The sequence below is a fragment of the Puma concolor genome, chromosome E3, assembly GCF_028749965.1.
Source record: "Puma concolor isolate L17-30 chromosome E3, mPumCon1.1.hap2, whole genome shotgun sequence".
NCBI lineage: Eukaryota > Metazoa > Chordata > Mammalia > Carnivora > Felidae > Puma > Puma concolor.
The window spans coordinates 38,386,604-38,402,381 of NC_141682.1; the positions used below are offsets into that span (position 1 = coordinate 38,386,604).

The window sequence follows — 15,778 nt, forward strand, 5'->3', positions numbered from 1 at the left end:
AAAGAATAGTATACAAAGCAATTTGTTCCCTTGGGAAATTTAATACACCCCTCCCATGCCCAGCAAACATGTAGCCAAGTATAAAAACTGAAGTTCCAGCCTCACATCTGCTGTAGTACCTTGAAGTGGTTCCATAGTCTCTCTGAACTATTTATGCAGCAGATAATAAGTAAAAACCACCTGACAGATATGTTGTAAAAATTTAGTGGAAAGCAGAGGGTATTCAAACAAATATTCATAGTAGCACTATTCACAATAGCCAAAAGGTGGAAACAACCCAAATGTCAATCAGCTGGTGAGTGGATGTATAAAAAGTGGCATATCCATACAGTAGAACACTAATAAGCCATGAATAGAATGAAATGTTGATGCATATAACAACACGGATGAACCTTGAAAACATCATGCTCAGTGAGAGAAGCCAAACACAAAAGGTCACATACTTTATGATTCCATGTATGAAATGTCCAGGCGAGGCAAATTCAGACAAAGAGCAGATTAGTGGTTGCCAAAGACTGAGCAAGGGAAGAATGAGGAGTGACTGCTAATGGGTATAGGATTTCCTTTTGATGGGATGAAAAAGTTCTGTAATTAGATAGAGATAATAGCTTTACAACATTGTGAATGCACCAAATGTCACTGAATTTGTACACTTTCAAATGGTTAAAATGGTGTTATCCTATGTGTATTTAGCCACAGTATTCTTTTTTTATTTCTTATGGGGCATTTCCAACTAATAACCTACCTAGGATTTTTTTTAGTTAAATGGAGCAGATAATGTATGTACAGTTCCTAGTCCTCACAAGCCCTCAATCCATGGTGGCTGCGTTTGTAGTCATAATTCACAATAATTTGTTCTCCCTATAAAAACAGAATATACTGAGCAAAGGAAAGCACCAATCTAATTTGTTTCCCAAATCTTCACAATAGCGGAATTGATATAAAAGTCCAAAATATTTCACATGGTTTGACTTATTTTTATCATGGTAACATATGCATGACATAAAATTTACCATTTTTACCATTTTACAGTGTACAGTTCAGTGGCATTGAATGCATTCACAAGGTTGTACCACCATCACCACCATCCATTTCCAGAACTTTCCATCACGTAAAACATGACATCTTGTTACATTCCAGGTGTTTTGATCCACAGCGGAGCTCAGGCAGAATTATCAATTTGGACTTTGTTCAATCGCAGATAAAAAAGGGAGAAAATGGGAGCCGGCCCACAAACTCTGTGATGTTGGTGCTCGCAGCATGACAGGGTTTGGGGTCCTCACGCTGCTGCTGCCCGTCCTGCTGGGCTGGGCCAGCTGCCACCCTGTCCCTGGAAGGAAGAACTTCAACAAGCTGCTGCTGATCTCCTTCGATGGCTTCCGCTGGAACTATGACCAGGATGTGGACACCCCCAACATGGACCGCCTGGCCCAGGAGGGCGTGAAGGCCAAGTACCTCACACCACCCTTCGTGACAATGACGTCCCCATCTCACTTCACCACCATCTCAGGTAAGCTCCACTCTGCAGCCAATTTGCCAATGCTAGTGGAAGCCCCAGTGTCTGTCATTCCCTGAGATACAGCTCATTCTCAACCAGCTCTTGGGAGATGGAGGCAGTTAATGCAAATGGAAGAAGCACTAGCTAAGAATATTCTGGTTTCTAGAACCCCACTGCTACAGAGCCCCAGTCTGCAGACAGAATCAGGACCACACAGCTGCAGCCTCCCTAGCCCCTGCTCCCTGTTCCCCAGACCCACCCACCCACCCTGCACCTTGCCTTACACACAGTGGCTGGTGATCTTTTCCAAAAGTAAATTATTAGGGGCTCCTGGGTGACTCAGTCATTCAAGCATCTGACTTCAGCTCAAGTCATGATCTCGCAGTTCATGAGTTCGAGCCCCACATGGGTCTCTGTGCTGATGGCTCAGAGCCTAGAGCCTGCTGCAGATTCCCTGTGTGTGTGTGTGTGTGTGTGTGTGTGTGTGTGTGTGTGCCCCTCCCCCACTCATGCTCCGTCTCTCTCTCTCTCTCTCTCTCTCTCTCTCTCTCTCTCGATAAACGTTTAAAAAAATAATGATTTAAAAAAACAAAAGTAAATTATTAAAAGAACTTTATAAAAATAGTAAAACATTAAAGTTTAAAGAGCTCAATTAGATTAGAGGATTCCCTGGCTTATTACTGAAGAGTTGGAGGGACACCAATACTCTTTGAAGAGAATTCAAATTTTGTCTCTCTGTGGCCCAGAAAGTCCCCATGACCTGGCCCCTGATCCACTCTCTCCTATCTTCTCTTATTTCTCTTTCCCTTACACGGTTCTTTCCAGATCACAAAGGTCACCTGCCTGTGCCTCCACCCAGTCCCCACCTGTCTTAGTACCTTTGCCCTTGCCAGTCTCCCCAGCTTACCTAGAACGTGTAGCTCAAGAGGAGGACACAACATTAGACAAGAAAAGATACTAACAGATCTCATTACAACTAGAAAAGTCACTGAGAAGGAAGAGAAGAGTTTCTCCAGAAGAGAGCAAGGGCAAATTGACTTGAAATTGGAAACAGGAAAAGGCTCTCTGAGATGGAGCAGTTGAACTGAGAATTGAAAGAGAGTACAGGAGACAAGAGGAAGGAAAAGCATTCAGGCATAGGGAAGAGCATGTTCCAGGTGTCTGTGATAGGAAGGAATGTGGTCATTCCATAATCCCAAATACCAAAATGCAAAGGATTCCACGATAGTAAGAATAACATCAGCTTCCTTTTCTCCAACATGGGCCTGAAGCCAGGCATGTGCTAGGTGCTTAGGCTTCAATGTCTCCAATACAACAATACTGCAAAGCAAGTGTTGTCCTCATTCCACAGATGAGAAAATGAAGGCTCAGAGAGGCCAAATAACTCATCAGTCACTTGGCCAAGAAATGGGCAAGGAAGAAGCCAGGCCTGGAACCAGGGTGTCCCTGGCCACGTGGAACTGGTTCTGCCCAGCTCTGAGCCTGGAATCCACAGACCCCTCTTGTGGGGTATGGAATGGTGCCTGGCAGTATGAGCCTCACCCCTATCCAGAAAACCACTCCCTTGGGGTCCAAGGCAGCTCTGGGAGGCTCTGAAATGATACACAAACTGCTAGTACCTTTTTCGGGGAGAGGGTTTTATCACTTCCATCAGACTCTCAAAGGGGCCCTTGAATCAGAAACTTAAAAAATAAAGCTGAACAACCACTCAGAGGGAGATTTTCCTACATGTAAACTCTTTGAGAGGCAAGTCATTTGGGAACTATTAGTGCCAGGAAGCAGGAAATAAATAGCCCTTTTCTGGAGAAAGAGAATGCTACTTCCCAGTGGCATTAACTTTGTAACACTTAAAAGACCTCCCATGGGCAGATTCTGGGTCCCTGAACACTGAGAATATGATGGGCACAAAATATTATAAGGCATGCCCACCTTTTATTTATTCCCAGAAGATTCTTGATGAGAAGATATAAACAGTGAGAGCAAATTTTAAAAATTATAAAATTACTGCACCTCCTCGTCTACATTCATTGCCAGTGGGAAATGGAATTGGGTACAGCTTCAATGGAGGGTAATTTGGCAACACCCAATACAATCAGAATTGCACAAATTTTCTTATTTGGCAATTCCACTTGTAGGACTTTATCCAACAGATATATATCTGCTGGGTGGAAAATGATGCATGATGTACATGCAAAGTTATTCATTGCATTGGCATTTGTAACCACAAGAAAACAGAAACAACCTAACTATTCACCCAGAGGGGAATGGCTAAATAAAATACCAGACACCCATTGAATGGCATAGTCTGTTACCTTCAAAAGAAAAATGAGGAAGTTCTTTGTGTCCTGATAGGAAGCTATCTCCAAAATGGATTCAGTGACAAAAGCAAGATGCAAAGAATGTGTGTAGCATGAATATATGTGTTCATATAATATGGATGTGTATATATATGCATACAATTACTTGTAGATGCATAGAGGAAATCTGGATAAATACACAAGAAACTGGCGATACTGGTTCCTCCGAGGAGGGCACAGGGTAGGAGACTGGATTGTACCCCCTGTATAATTTTTAGATCTTGGACCATGTGAAACGTATTGCCTATAAATAACAAAGCATTGTATACAAAATAATCTTTTTAATTCACCCACTGTGGAAAAAACATGTTCCTTTGAACCCTCTTATTTATAACTAGACCTGCCATTTATTGAGCAAGTGAACATTCACTCTGCTTCAACTATAAAACAGGTTTTTCAACATCAGCTCTATTGACATTTGGGACTAGATCATTCTCTGTGCTGGGGTTGGAGGGGCGATATCCGGTGCACTGTGGAATGCTGAGCAGCATCCCTGGTCTGTACACCCACCTGATATCAGGAGCACCCCTCCTCCCGATATGACAACCTAAAACGTCTCCAGACATTGCCCAATGTCTGCTGTGGGAGCAAATTGGCCCCAGCTGAAAACCCCTGCCTTGAATGGTTGAACCTGCTTATGAATAGGCCAAGCAGGTACCATGATCATCAGATCTTTCAATAATTTTAACGGTGATATGAAGTCAGGACAGTTACCCTCTTTACAGGGCAGAGATATCTGAGGCTCAAAGATGTACAAATCTTTTCTGGGGCAGAGGCAGGATTCAAACTCAGTCCTGGATGGTTCCAGACACTGGCTCCTCAATCCCTACCCTCCAGCATGACTACAGCCCGTCAGTGTCTTTGATTCTAAGTAATCTTTCCAAACCCCTCTGAATGTTGTCCATCCCCAGAGCTTCCAGGAAACGAGTATATATCATGAATATGTTGTATTAATGAAACAGAGACCACCCCAGACCCAGCAAAACCCCCAGCATTTGTCTTCAGGAGCTGAGCTCAAGCCGACCTCTGTCTGACTCCAGTGTGCGCAAGAATTATCCATAATAGAAAAAATAATGGTTAAAATGTGTGCTGCCAGCACCCAAAGACCTCATCAGATTCTAGGGTACAGACCTGACACAAACTATGATAAAGGGGGCTCTCCTAGCTCAACGACTAATTAACTTGTGTTCTTACGAACACATCTGGGCAATTTAACACAGAAGAGAGGTGATGAGGAAGAGCCTGTTGCACTGCTTCACATCCTAGTTCCAACACAGGCTCAGGTCCGAGAAGCCATGTGGCCACCTCCCTGAGCTTCCTAGACAGAGTTCAAGGAGCAGGGGCCAGGTGGTCCCAGGCCAGGAGAAGCCATGCCCCAGGCACAAGGACCCATGAGCAAGCTTCCCTAAGACAGTTGACTCAGCTGCCCAAGGTCAGAACCCTGGGCCCCCCAGAGAATCTGCTGCCCAGATACGGGCAGCAGGGCCTCCTCATACCTGGGGGCTGTCAGATGTGTGGGTATCTCAGCCCTCACCCCAGAACCAGAGTCACATGACCTTCATCAGTTTTCCCTGCTGCTGGTAAATAAAGTCCTCCTGGAGAGTTTTTAAGGGGGCTTCCAACGTATTCATTCTTCCACTTAACAATTATTTTAGCATCTCTGTTGGGCCTGGCAGTGGGAACAGTGGCCAACTATACACTTAAGTGACTCCAAGGTCTTGCTACTTCCTAGGACTTGTCCCAAGACACAGGCTCATGTCCCCTCTGTTTCCAGATCCCACAGATCTATTCAGGTGTTGTTTCCTTTTCTCTGCAGCTCTGCCAGGGAGAAAGATGAAGAGCCCCTTTCTTGTGGATCCTTCTGCCTCTGTGTTTCCTTTCACTGACAGCTCGGGGAATCAGACAGAGAGATGTGTTCTCACTTGGCTGTGTCCCCCCCATAAGCCTTTTTCTGCACCACAGCTCCTCTATGGCTACCATGAGGGGCAGAGCTTAAGAGGAATACCCACTTTCCACGCTTTCTCCAATAGCATCCTCTCCTTGAAGCAGGAAGGGCAGAAGTCCTGAGCAAAAGACTCAAGGAAAGAAGATTTCTTGAAAACTGGCTACTAATTCAAAATAGCCTACTTCATCACCTCTACACTCAAAAAAATCTTTACATCTTTACAAAGAATGTAAATTTTTCCTCCAAGTACAGGCTCCCCCAGCACCACCTACAAGACGGGGAAGTAGAGCCCCTGTCTAGGATTTAAGCTCCCAAGTGCAAAGCAAGCCTTGGCTCTGGAGGAAACATTCTCCCTCCAGCTCCCCAAAGACGGGCACTGGGTAGGCCTGCACATTAATCAAGCTCATCCCCTCCCCCAGTGAATGGGCCATTACTTCCTCCAGCATAGTTTCCTTCTTCCCACCTGGCTTCATAACCCCCACCCCCAAACTCCATGCCACACACACACACACACACACACACACACACACACACGCACGCACACACACACACACAGGGGAACTTGGCCACAGGACCTGGAAATTTCTTAAAATAGAATGATGTATTACTTTTCTGTGGCTGCAGAACAAATTACCACAAACTTAACAGTTTAGAACAACACCCATGTATTATCTCTCAGTATCCATGGGAAAGGAGTCAGCACCAGTGAGCTGGAGCCTCTGCTCAGTGTCTCACAAAGTCACAATCAAGGTGTCAGCTAGGATGGGGTCCCAAGCTCTCATGGCTGTTAGAAGAATCCATTTCCCTGCAACTGTAGAATTCATGGCAACTTGCTCCTTTGAGGCCACAGGAGAGGGTCTCTCTGCTCTAGATCCTATTTTAAGAGCTCACCTAATAAAGTCAGACCCATGCTGGATAATCTCCCTTTTGATTAACTCAAAATGAACTGATGAGGATTCAAAGGATCTGCAAAATCTCAACTTTTCCATGTTCTGTTGGTTAGAAGCAAGCCACAGGTCTTACCTATGTTCAAGGGAAAAGAATTATACCAGACATATATATCAGGGGACAAGAACCTTGAGAACCATTTTGGAATTCTGCCTAGCACAAACAGGTCCCTGATGGGGCTTAGATAAAAAGGAGGTGAGCATCAGTCTTTGTGTAAAGGCAAAAGTTAACAGGATCATGCCCCAAAGTGAAGCTCCAGAAAGCCCGCAGAATTATGGCTAACCCCTGAACCCCAAGGGTTGATGTCAGAGGGGCAATAAATGTCCATGGAGGCTGGGCTGTCCAATCATAGTGTGTCACCACATCAGTATTAGACTTTCTGTTGCTTAGGCAAAAATGAGGAGGAGGAGGACAAAGAGGAGGAGGAGAAGAAGTTGGGGGAGAATTATTAATTGAAAGTATTTATAGTCATTTCCTAGGGCTGCCATAACAAAGCACCACAGTTTACTTAACAGTACTGGGCAGTTTAAAGCAACAGAAAATTATGAAGTGCCTGGTTGGCTCAGTTGGTAGAACATGTGACTCTCCATCTCAGGATTGTGAGTTCAAGCCCCATGTTGGGTGTAGAGATTGCTTAAAGATTTTTTTTAATCTTAGAAAAAAAAACAGAAATTTATTGTTTCACACTTGTGGAGTCCAGAAGTTGGAAATCAAGGTGTTCATGGAGCTGTATGCCCTCTCAAATCCACAGGGAATCCTTCCTGTCTCTTCCTCACTTCTTGTAGTTTGTTGGCAATCTCTGGCATTCATTAGCTTGTAGATGCCACAGTCCCATCCTCCATCCAATCCACAGAATTTTCCCTGTGTCTCTGTTTTCACATAGTCATCTTCTTATAAGGGAACAAGTCATTTGGATTAGGGGCCTACCTCACTGCAGCATGACCTCATCTCTGTAGTGGACCTATTTCCAAATAAGGTCCCATTCTGAGCATCTAAGCTTAGGACTTCAACATCTTTTTTGAGAAACAGTTCAACCGATAACAGTACCGTAAGACATAATTAATTGATAACTACAGGCATTAGTAATCCAGATCCTCATATTATGTCATCACAATGATCTATCTCCCTCCTTTTCCCTCTCCCTCTCTTTCTCTCTGTCTCTCTCTAAGAGTGACCACAAAATTCCCAAGACTGGCTCTCATTGGACCAATTTACTTCTCAGAAGCAATCGCTATGGCCCGGGGGAGAGTGGAACAATGCTGAACACCCAAGCTGAGACTACGTGTCCACCCCCAGTTTGGGGTTAAGGGGGTGGCAAGCCTCACACAAACCAGGTGGACTGCAAGTCAGGGGCTGGTGGGTTCCCAGTGGAAAGTCAAGGACTGTTATCAGAGAAAAGACCAATAGAGGAAGAACTGGCAGGAAGTGCTGAGGTCTACCACGCCAGCCTGGGGCTGACGACGTAGGGATGGGGGTGTACAGTCCAGTGGCCCAGTACTCAGTCCCAAGAAATCACAGCCTCAGCTATGGGGCACCCCGTGGATACAGTACCCACACCTGCAAACAGCCACATCCCAGCATGGTCCCCCCAGTCTCCCTGAACTGTCCCAATTCCCCTCAGATCTCACTGAAATGAAAAGCCATTCTCTGAGGGTTAGAAGCTCATTCTGCTAGTTTAAATCACCCAATTCCTTCTCCCTCTCCAGAAGCCTGTACTTACTGCTCCATCACTGGTAATGACAGTGAACATTTCTGCAATCTCAGTTTTTATTGCAAAGTGATTGAAGACCAGTGAGAATAAGTTATGCTGCTGAAACTAAGGAAATCCCGCCAAGCAAGTTGTGGGTGGATAGGAAGTCTTATGGCAGCAGCATATATTTTCTCCCCCAAGGAACCTACTGAAAATAAGAAGCTATCACCACCATGCTTCAGACAAAGGCTATAGAAAATGTAAGCTGTGATATTATAATTTAACAATTTTAAATCTAGTCAAATAGATATGGATCAGAGGTGAAAGGGGGATGCTCGTAAGGAGATGATGGTGGATGATAATAACAGTAAGGTTCTCTCTGCTCTTCATTTCCTCCTTTCTTGGAAGGACACTCGATGGTAGGCTCAAGGTCCCTACCAGTCAGAAATTAAGCTTCTCCCAATTCCAGAACCCCACCAGAACAACTCCAAAATCAGAACCACCACTTGTAACCATGTAGACGGTGTACAGCACAATTCTGGGAAGAACTGTTTTCATGAATGCTATGTGGGTGGTGCCCCCTGGAGGTGGGCAGGGCACAATTTGCACAAATGATCAGTTACTTACATTCTATCCCAAAATCAACCTATAAGAGGTAAAAAGTCCTCATAGATGTCGTAACCAGTCATGAATCCACCTCTCCTTCTGCCTGAGACAAGAGCAAAAGAAGCATGGCCAAATGTATTTAGATGATCTTTAAGACTAGAGCAGGGTTCTCAATGTCCCACCACTGACATTTTACGCCAAATCATTCTTTGTCTTTGGGGAGGCTGTCTTGTGTGTTGTAGAATGCTTAGAAGCATCCCTGGCTTCTACTCACTAGATGCTAGCAACATCCCTCCCCTCTCCCAGTTGTGACAACCGAAAATGTCTCCAGACATTGCCAAATGTTCCTTGGGGGGCAAAATCACCCCCTACTTGAGAACCCTTGAACTAGAGGTATAATACACAAATCACATATAAATCAGAGGGCCAAAGGTCACCCATGTGACACTCTATCCAGTGAAAAAAAATAGAGTCTGAAAGAGGTAAGAGAGGTAGGGAAAGGAAAAGGAAATTAAATCCCTGCTGCTGGTTAACAGTACAAGCCCAGCAGATGTTGTTGGAAACCTAGTTAGAAGATGTAAACCTTTTAATCAGCTCCCATCCTTCTCCCCCAGAAACCACTCTCCACTGAGAAAGTCCTGGAAGTCAACAAAGCCCCAAACACAGATGAAACAAAGGAAAGAAAACCACATATAGAGACAGAAAAGACGTGTTTCCAACACTAATCATTTCCACAAGGAACGAAAAGTGGAGAAATAAGAAAATATTTCTTATTATTAAGAAAATAAATAAGAAAAGAAAATAATTGAAAATAAGGAAGGCTGGAAAACCAGGGTATTCCCTAACTTTTCAGTACACTAATTTCTAAAATTAGTGTAGAAAAAGCAGAGAAAATTGCACAAGGAACCCCCTATACCCATCACCGAACTGTAAGAATTTTTCCACATTTTGCCAGTCTTGTTCCATTGTCTCCACTCAGTGGACTTTTCTTTCTTCTTTTCTGCCTGCCTGCCTTTCTTTCTAGAGACTTTTTTTTTTAATGTTTATTTTTTGAGAGAGAGAGAGAGACAGAGAGAGAGAGACAGAGAGAGAGAGAGACAGAGAGAGAGCATGCTCAAGTGGGGGAGGGGCAAAGGGAGAGGAGGACAAAGGATCTGAAGCGGGCTGTGCACTGATAGCAGTGTGCCCCATGCGGGGCTCAAACTCATAAACCATGAGATCATGACCTGAGCTGAAGTTCGATGCTCAAGTGACTGAGCCACCCAGGCACATCATGGAATCTTTTTTTTTTAAGTTTATTTATTTATTTTGAGATGGAGCATGAACGATGGAGGGGGGCAGAGAGGGAGGGAGAGAAGAGAATCCCAAGCAGTTTCGGCACTGTCAGCACAGAGCCCAATGCAGGTTATGTGAGATCATGACCCAAGCTGAAGTCAGACACCTAACCGACTGAGCCACCCAGGTGTCCCCTTTCTGGAATCTTGTAAAGCAAATTCCAGACATTATGCCATGTCATCTATAACACATCAGTGTAAATTTCTAACCAAAGAATTTGATTTGGTTTTGTTTTTATATAACCTCCACACCATAATTAACATGAAGAAACTAGGACTCTTCCAGGTGGAGAAAAGATCTAATTGCCACCTTAGAGATTCTCCTATTAGTGCTTCTCAAATTTGAATATGTATATGAATCACCTGGGGATCTGGTTAAAATGCAGATTCCAGTTCAAAGGATCTGAGGTGGGGCCATTGCAAGAAGCTCCCAAGTAATGCTGATGCTTCAGGTCTATGGATTACACATGAGAACGTGTCAGCCCAAAACACCACAGCAACTGAGAAAAAAAATCATGACTGCTCTGGATTCCAAGGTCTTGAGTGAGAAAAGCTGGAACCACTTGAGGGTAACAGCACAGGTGTATTAGTTTCCTATGGCTGCTGTAACAAAGTACCATAAGCTGGGTGGCTTAAAGCAACTGAAAGTCCAGAGACCAGAAGCCCAAAATAAAGTATCAGTGGGCCATGCTCCCTCCAGAGGTTCAAGGGGAGAATCTTTCCCTCTCACTTTGTCTTCTAGTGGCTACCAGCATTCCTTGATTTGTAGCCACATCATTCCAATATCTGCCTCCATGATCATGTTGTCTCCTTTCTCCTTTTGCGTCTGCGTCCTCTCCTCTTCTGCCTCTTGTAAGGATATTTGTCTTTGGATTTAAAGTCAACATGGATAATCCAGGATCATCTCATGTCAAAATCCTTAATTACAACTATGAAGACCTAGTTTCCAAATAAGGCAACATTCACAGGTTCTGAGAATAAGAATATGGACATATAAATGGGGGGGGGGGGGGCGGGGGGTGCCAGTGGGCACCATTCAGTCCACTATAGTGGTAAGAGGAGAAAATAAAGTGAGGAAAAAAAATACAGCGGAGAGACCCCATTTCCGTGACAGTGGCTAGTAAGGCAGGTCAAGGGTAGAACTGTGTGTTAATAGAGTTTCCAGATGGAACTCAAGAAGCCGTCTGCTTCCAGCTACTCAAAGAGAGAACGTTTCTGCTTTTGACAGCAGATTAAAGGAAGAGGTATAGAGTGTGAAAGACCATTCTCTGTTGGCCTAGTTCCTAAGGAATCGTGCCTCTGCCTTAGGGCCATTCTCAAGTCTTGTTCAAGGATAAAATGATTTATTGATGGCCGTAATTAAAAAGCAATGTCAAAAAGAAGCAGCATCAGCATTTTTCATTCGCACTTACACATGAGCAAGAGTGGTTTAGTAAAATGGGCATGCTAGGGTTTTATATTCTCTGTCCAGACAAGGGCTGCCATCATGAGTGCTAGTGTTGGGGACAAGCCTCAGTTCTATAGCAGGAATTGATAAGGTTTTAAATTTTGATTGGTTCACCTGTTCTCATTTCAAGTACTTTTGTTATGGGTCCAGTGTATTATCAATGGGTGGTACCCTGGGTGTGTAAACTTGGGTGAGTGTGGTTTTCAGCATCAGTGGAGGCTGCTTTCCCATCAGTGTCTTGGCTGTGGTTCTAAATGAGCTTGTTAGCTTGAGAAAGGAATATTGGGTGGATTTAAGGTGGTTAGTTGACCTGATTTAGCAACCATTCTTCCTGACTTCATACTAGCTGGTTAACAAGACATTTTCTTCTTTGGTTTTGGGAATGTGAACTTAATGAATCACAAATCGGGAGGAAAATGAAGATATGCTTATAGTTTATATGGTAGATTAGTTTAAAGGAATTAGTGAATAACACAAGCAGTTTCTCAGCATTAAAGTGTGTCTACACCCAGATGGACTATCTGTAAATATACACTGTTCCACCTGAAAATTAGTAGATAGGAACAGAGCAAATGTTTGGGGGGGGGGGAGAGGAATGCCCTTATTGAGTTATTAAGTTATGGAATGGTTTATTTTAATCCCACTAAAATATCTTTTTTCCCAAATTGACTTTGGATTAAATCAGGTTCTGCTTCCTACTTGTTCAGAGCATACCTGGCCATCTGCAAATGGGGCAGAAGTAAGAGGGAGTTTTTTCAATTAAACTCAACAAACATTTGTTGAATGCCTACTAAGGGTAAAGAGCCCTATGCTTTGTGCCAGGTTGATACCAAAATAAATGAGCACAGCCCTACTCTTAGGAAGCTTTTAAACTAATGGAGAAAACATATTTATAGATAATCACCTGAAATTCAAGAGGAAATGAGATGGATGCTGAATGCAAAGTATAAGCAGGATGGAATGGCATTAATGCCATGTGTGCCCAGTTCCAATGACACTCCCTGACAGCCAACGGCAATACTGCACAGATATCCATTTCTTGTATGATCTGAAGGCCCATGAAGGTTTGAGCCTTGGCAGATCTAATATAGGTCTAGAGTCTACGTCTGGTCTAGTCCTAACCTTAGGAGTGGTTTTCATCCATCACAAGCCAAGGAATAGCCTAAAACACTGGCAAAAACCGAAAAAATTGCAGGTTCTAGAGCAGGGCTTCTGCTCTAGAACAATAAGCCAGTCACAACAATTTTGTTGTTTGTTATTGTTCACAACAATAAGCCTGTCGTGAACCATCTCGACCATTTTGTCATTATAATCAAAAAAGGAAAGATTTTCAGCAGTCTTACCGGGTAGACGCCTGACCCTATCTTAGTTCAAACTATGGAACTAAACTCTCAAGCCATCTAACAATGGCCAAAATAGTGATCTGTCCACAACAACAGAACAGAACAGTGCTCACTTCTTTCCCAAGGCATATCATGTAAGTTTAGGTCATTAACAAATAAGAACTAGGCAAACTTGAGCTACCTAATCCTTGAAGGGAGGTAACTGACAATGGTTACAACTCGAGCAGGGTATTATAAAACCACCACTATCTACTTCTGCCCAAGCAGTAAACTGCTTAGTTTTAGTAGTTAAAAATCATGGCAAATACAGCTGACACTTGAACAACATGGGGGTTAGTAGTGGTGAACCCACACACAGTCAAAAGCCCACATAGAACTTTTGAATCCCCAAAAACTTAAAAACTAATAACCTAATATTTACCAGAAGCCTTACTGATAACTTAGTAAATTAACACATATTTTATATGTTATATGTATTATAATCTATATTCTCACAATAAAAGAAAATGTTGTTAAGAAGGTCATAAGGAGGGGCGCCTGGGTGGCTCAGTCGGTTAAGTGGCCAACTTCGGCTCAGGTCATGATCTCGCGGTCCGTGAGTTGGAGCCCCGTGTCGGGCTCTGTGCTGACAGCTCAGAGCCTGGAGCCTGTTTCAGATTCTGTGTCTCCCTCTCTCTGACCCTCCCCTGTTCATGCTCTGTCTCTCCCTGTCTCAAAAATAAATAAAACATTAAAAAAAATTTTAGGAAGGTCATAAGGAAGAGAAAATACATTTATAGTACTGTACTGTATTTGTCAAAAACAATCTGGCATGTAAATGGACCTGCACAATGCAAGCCCATGTTGCTCAAGGATGGACTGCATTTACTCTCACCTGCCACCAGGCTCCAGTGTCACCTCCTCTGTGCAGCCTTCCCTGATACCCTCTTTTCTGTGTTCCCACTGCACTTTGTTCAGCATCTATTGGAGCACTGATCTCCAGCTATGTCAGGGAACAACAGCTGTAAAATACAGAAATCCTTTCACACTAGCTCAAGGGAAAGGAACACCTTGCAAGACTCTAACAGGCAAACTTGGGCAAGGGAACCAAATGAGGGATAATTAGGAAAAATGGAAAATGGAGTTAGAGAAACCAGATCCACTTTTCTGGCTCTCAGAAACCCAGTGGTCCCTATTTTTTTTATTTATGTTTTTCAACATAATTCATTGTCAAGTTGGCTAACATACAGTGTGTACAGTGTGCTCTTGGTTTTTGGGGATAGATTCTCATGATTCATTACTTACACACAACACCCAGTGCTCATCCCAACAAGTGCCCTCCTCAATGCCCATCCCCTATTTACCCCTCTCCCCTGCCCCCCCATCAACCCTATCCAAAATCTGTAAAGAACTTACCAAATTCAACACCCGAAAAACAAATCACCCAGTGAAGAAATGGGCAGAAGACATGAATAGACACTTTTCCAAAGAAGACATCCAGAAACCCAGTGCTCCTTCTAATCAGCCCCAGGAACTCTCTTATCTCTACTTCTCTCACTCACAACCAGCTTTCTCTTTTTGCTCATGACCTATCATGGTAGGCTACTGAGAGCCCACCACCAGCTGATTAGTTACTGCATCTCTTGGTTTAAGTCTTGAGAGAGAATTGGGTTTCTCACCAGCCAACTGAATGTAGGGAGGAGACATCACATGGTACAAATATGGTACCTAGACCTGCCTCTCGGCAGGGCCTGTAAGTTGGGGAATCCTAAGAGTGAGTGACTGTGAGCATTGCAGGCACCCCCAGAACATGCTCTCTTATTAACTCTCTCCCCTGGTCCCTAGATTATGAACACCATGGGACAATGGAGGATAGTACTTGGGTCAAAATGTTTGAAGGGGAGGGTTTGGATCAAATGGTGGATTTGATGGTTCTCTAAATTCACCTTGCAAGTATTTGAGAAATAAATGTCAGTCTCTGAGAATCAAGAGAAAGGAGTCGAATCTAGCTGGGTTCGTTCCCACACCTGAAATGCTCGGCTGGGAGAATTTACCCGCATCTTGCCATAACTGGTATGGTGTGGGAGTATGCATTGTACCCTGATTAAAGCATAATTAGCAAGCAGCAGGAATCACGCTCTCTGAGAGAGCTCATCCTACTTCCTGTTTAACTTGCATAATTACCCACATCACAGACACTGAAATGACATGGATAATAGACTCTCAGAATGGATAAAGCCAGAGAGGACCTTGGAAATCATTAATCCTCTCATTTTATGAAGGTGGAAAATGAAGCCCAAGGGAAGAACAAGTGCTTTCAAGAGCCAAGACCAAACCCAGGTGTCCCACTCCTGAAAGCAGCCCTGCTTCTGTAGCATCATACTGCAGTGAGGGCAGCATCACCCAACCCAAGTGAAACCAGTTCCTTTGCAGCTACTGGAACTCCAGGCATGGCCAACACTGTTGCCTTCACGCAGCTTTCCCAGCCCAGTCCCTGATTGTCTCCAGAGTACAAAATGCAATTTTAGTAAAACTGATTGCTGCTCCCTACAGCTGTTCATTTCTTGGCTTTCCCCCCACCTCCCCTCTTGTTCTGCCCACATTCCAGAACAGGGCCTTAACCATGATAAA

At 43.8% G+C, this 15,778-nt stretch overlaps 1 protein-coding gene across 1 annotated transcript in view; it reads left to right on the plus strand.

Moving 5' to 3' along the window:
- Positions 1–1,260: 1,260 nt before the first annotated feature.
- The window catches only part of LOC112853163 (ectonucleotide pyrophosphatase/phosphodiesterase family member 7-like), a 28,930-nt gene continuing 14,412 nt past the window's right edge, over positions 1,261–15,778 (plus strand). Inside the window, exon 1 of the mRNA XM_086691835.1 lies at positions 1,261–1,510. Within this exon, the coding sequence (XP_086547961.1) occupies positions 1,261–1,510 (250 nt within the window). The remainder of the gene's footprint in view (positions 1,511–15,778) is intronic.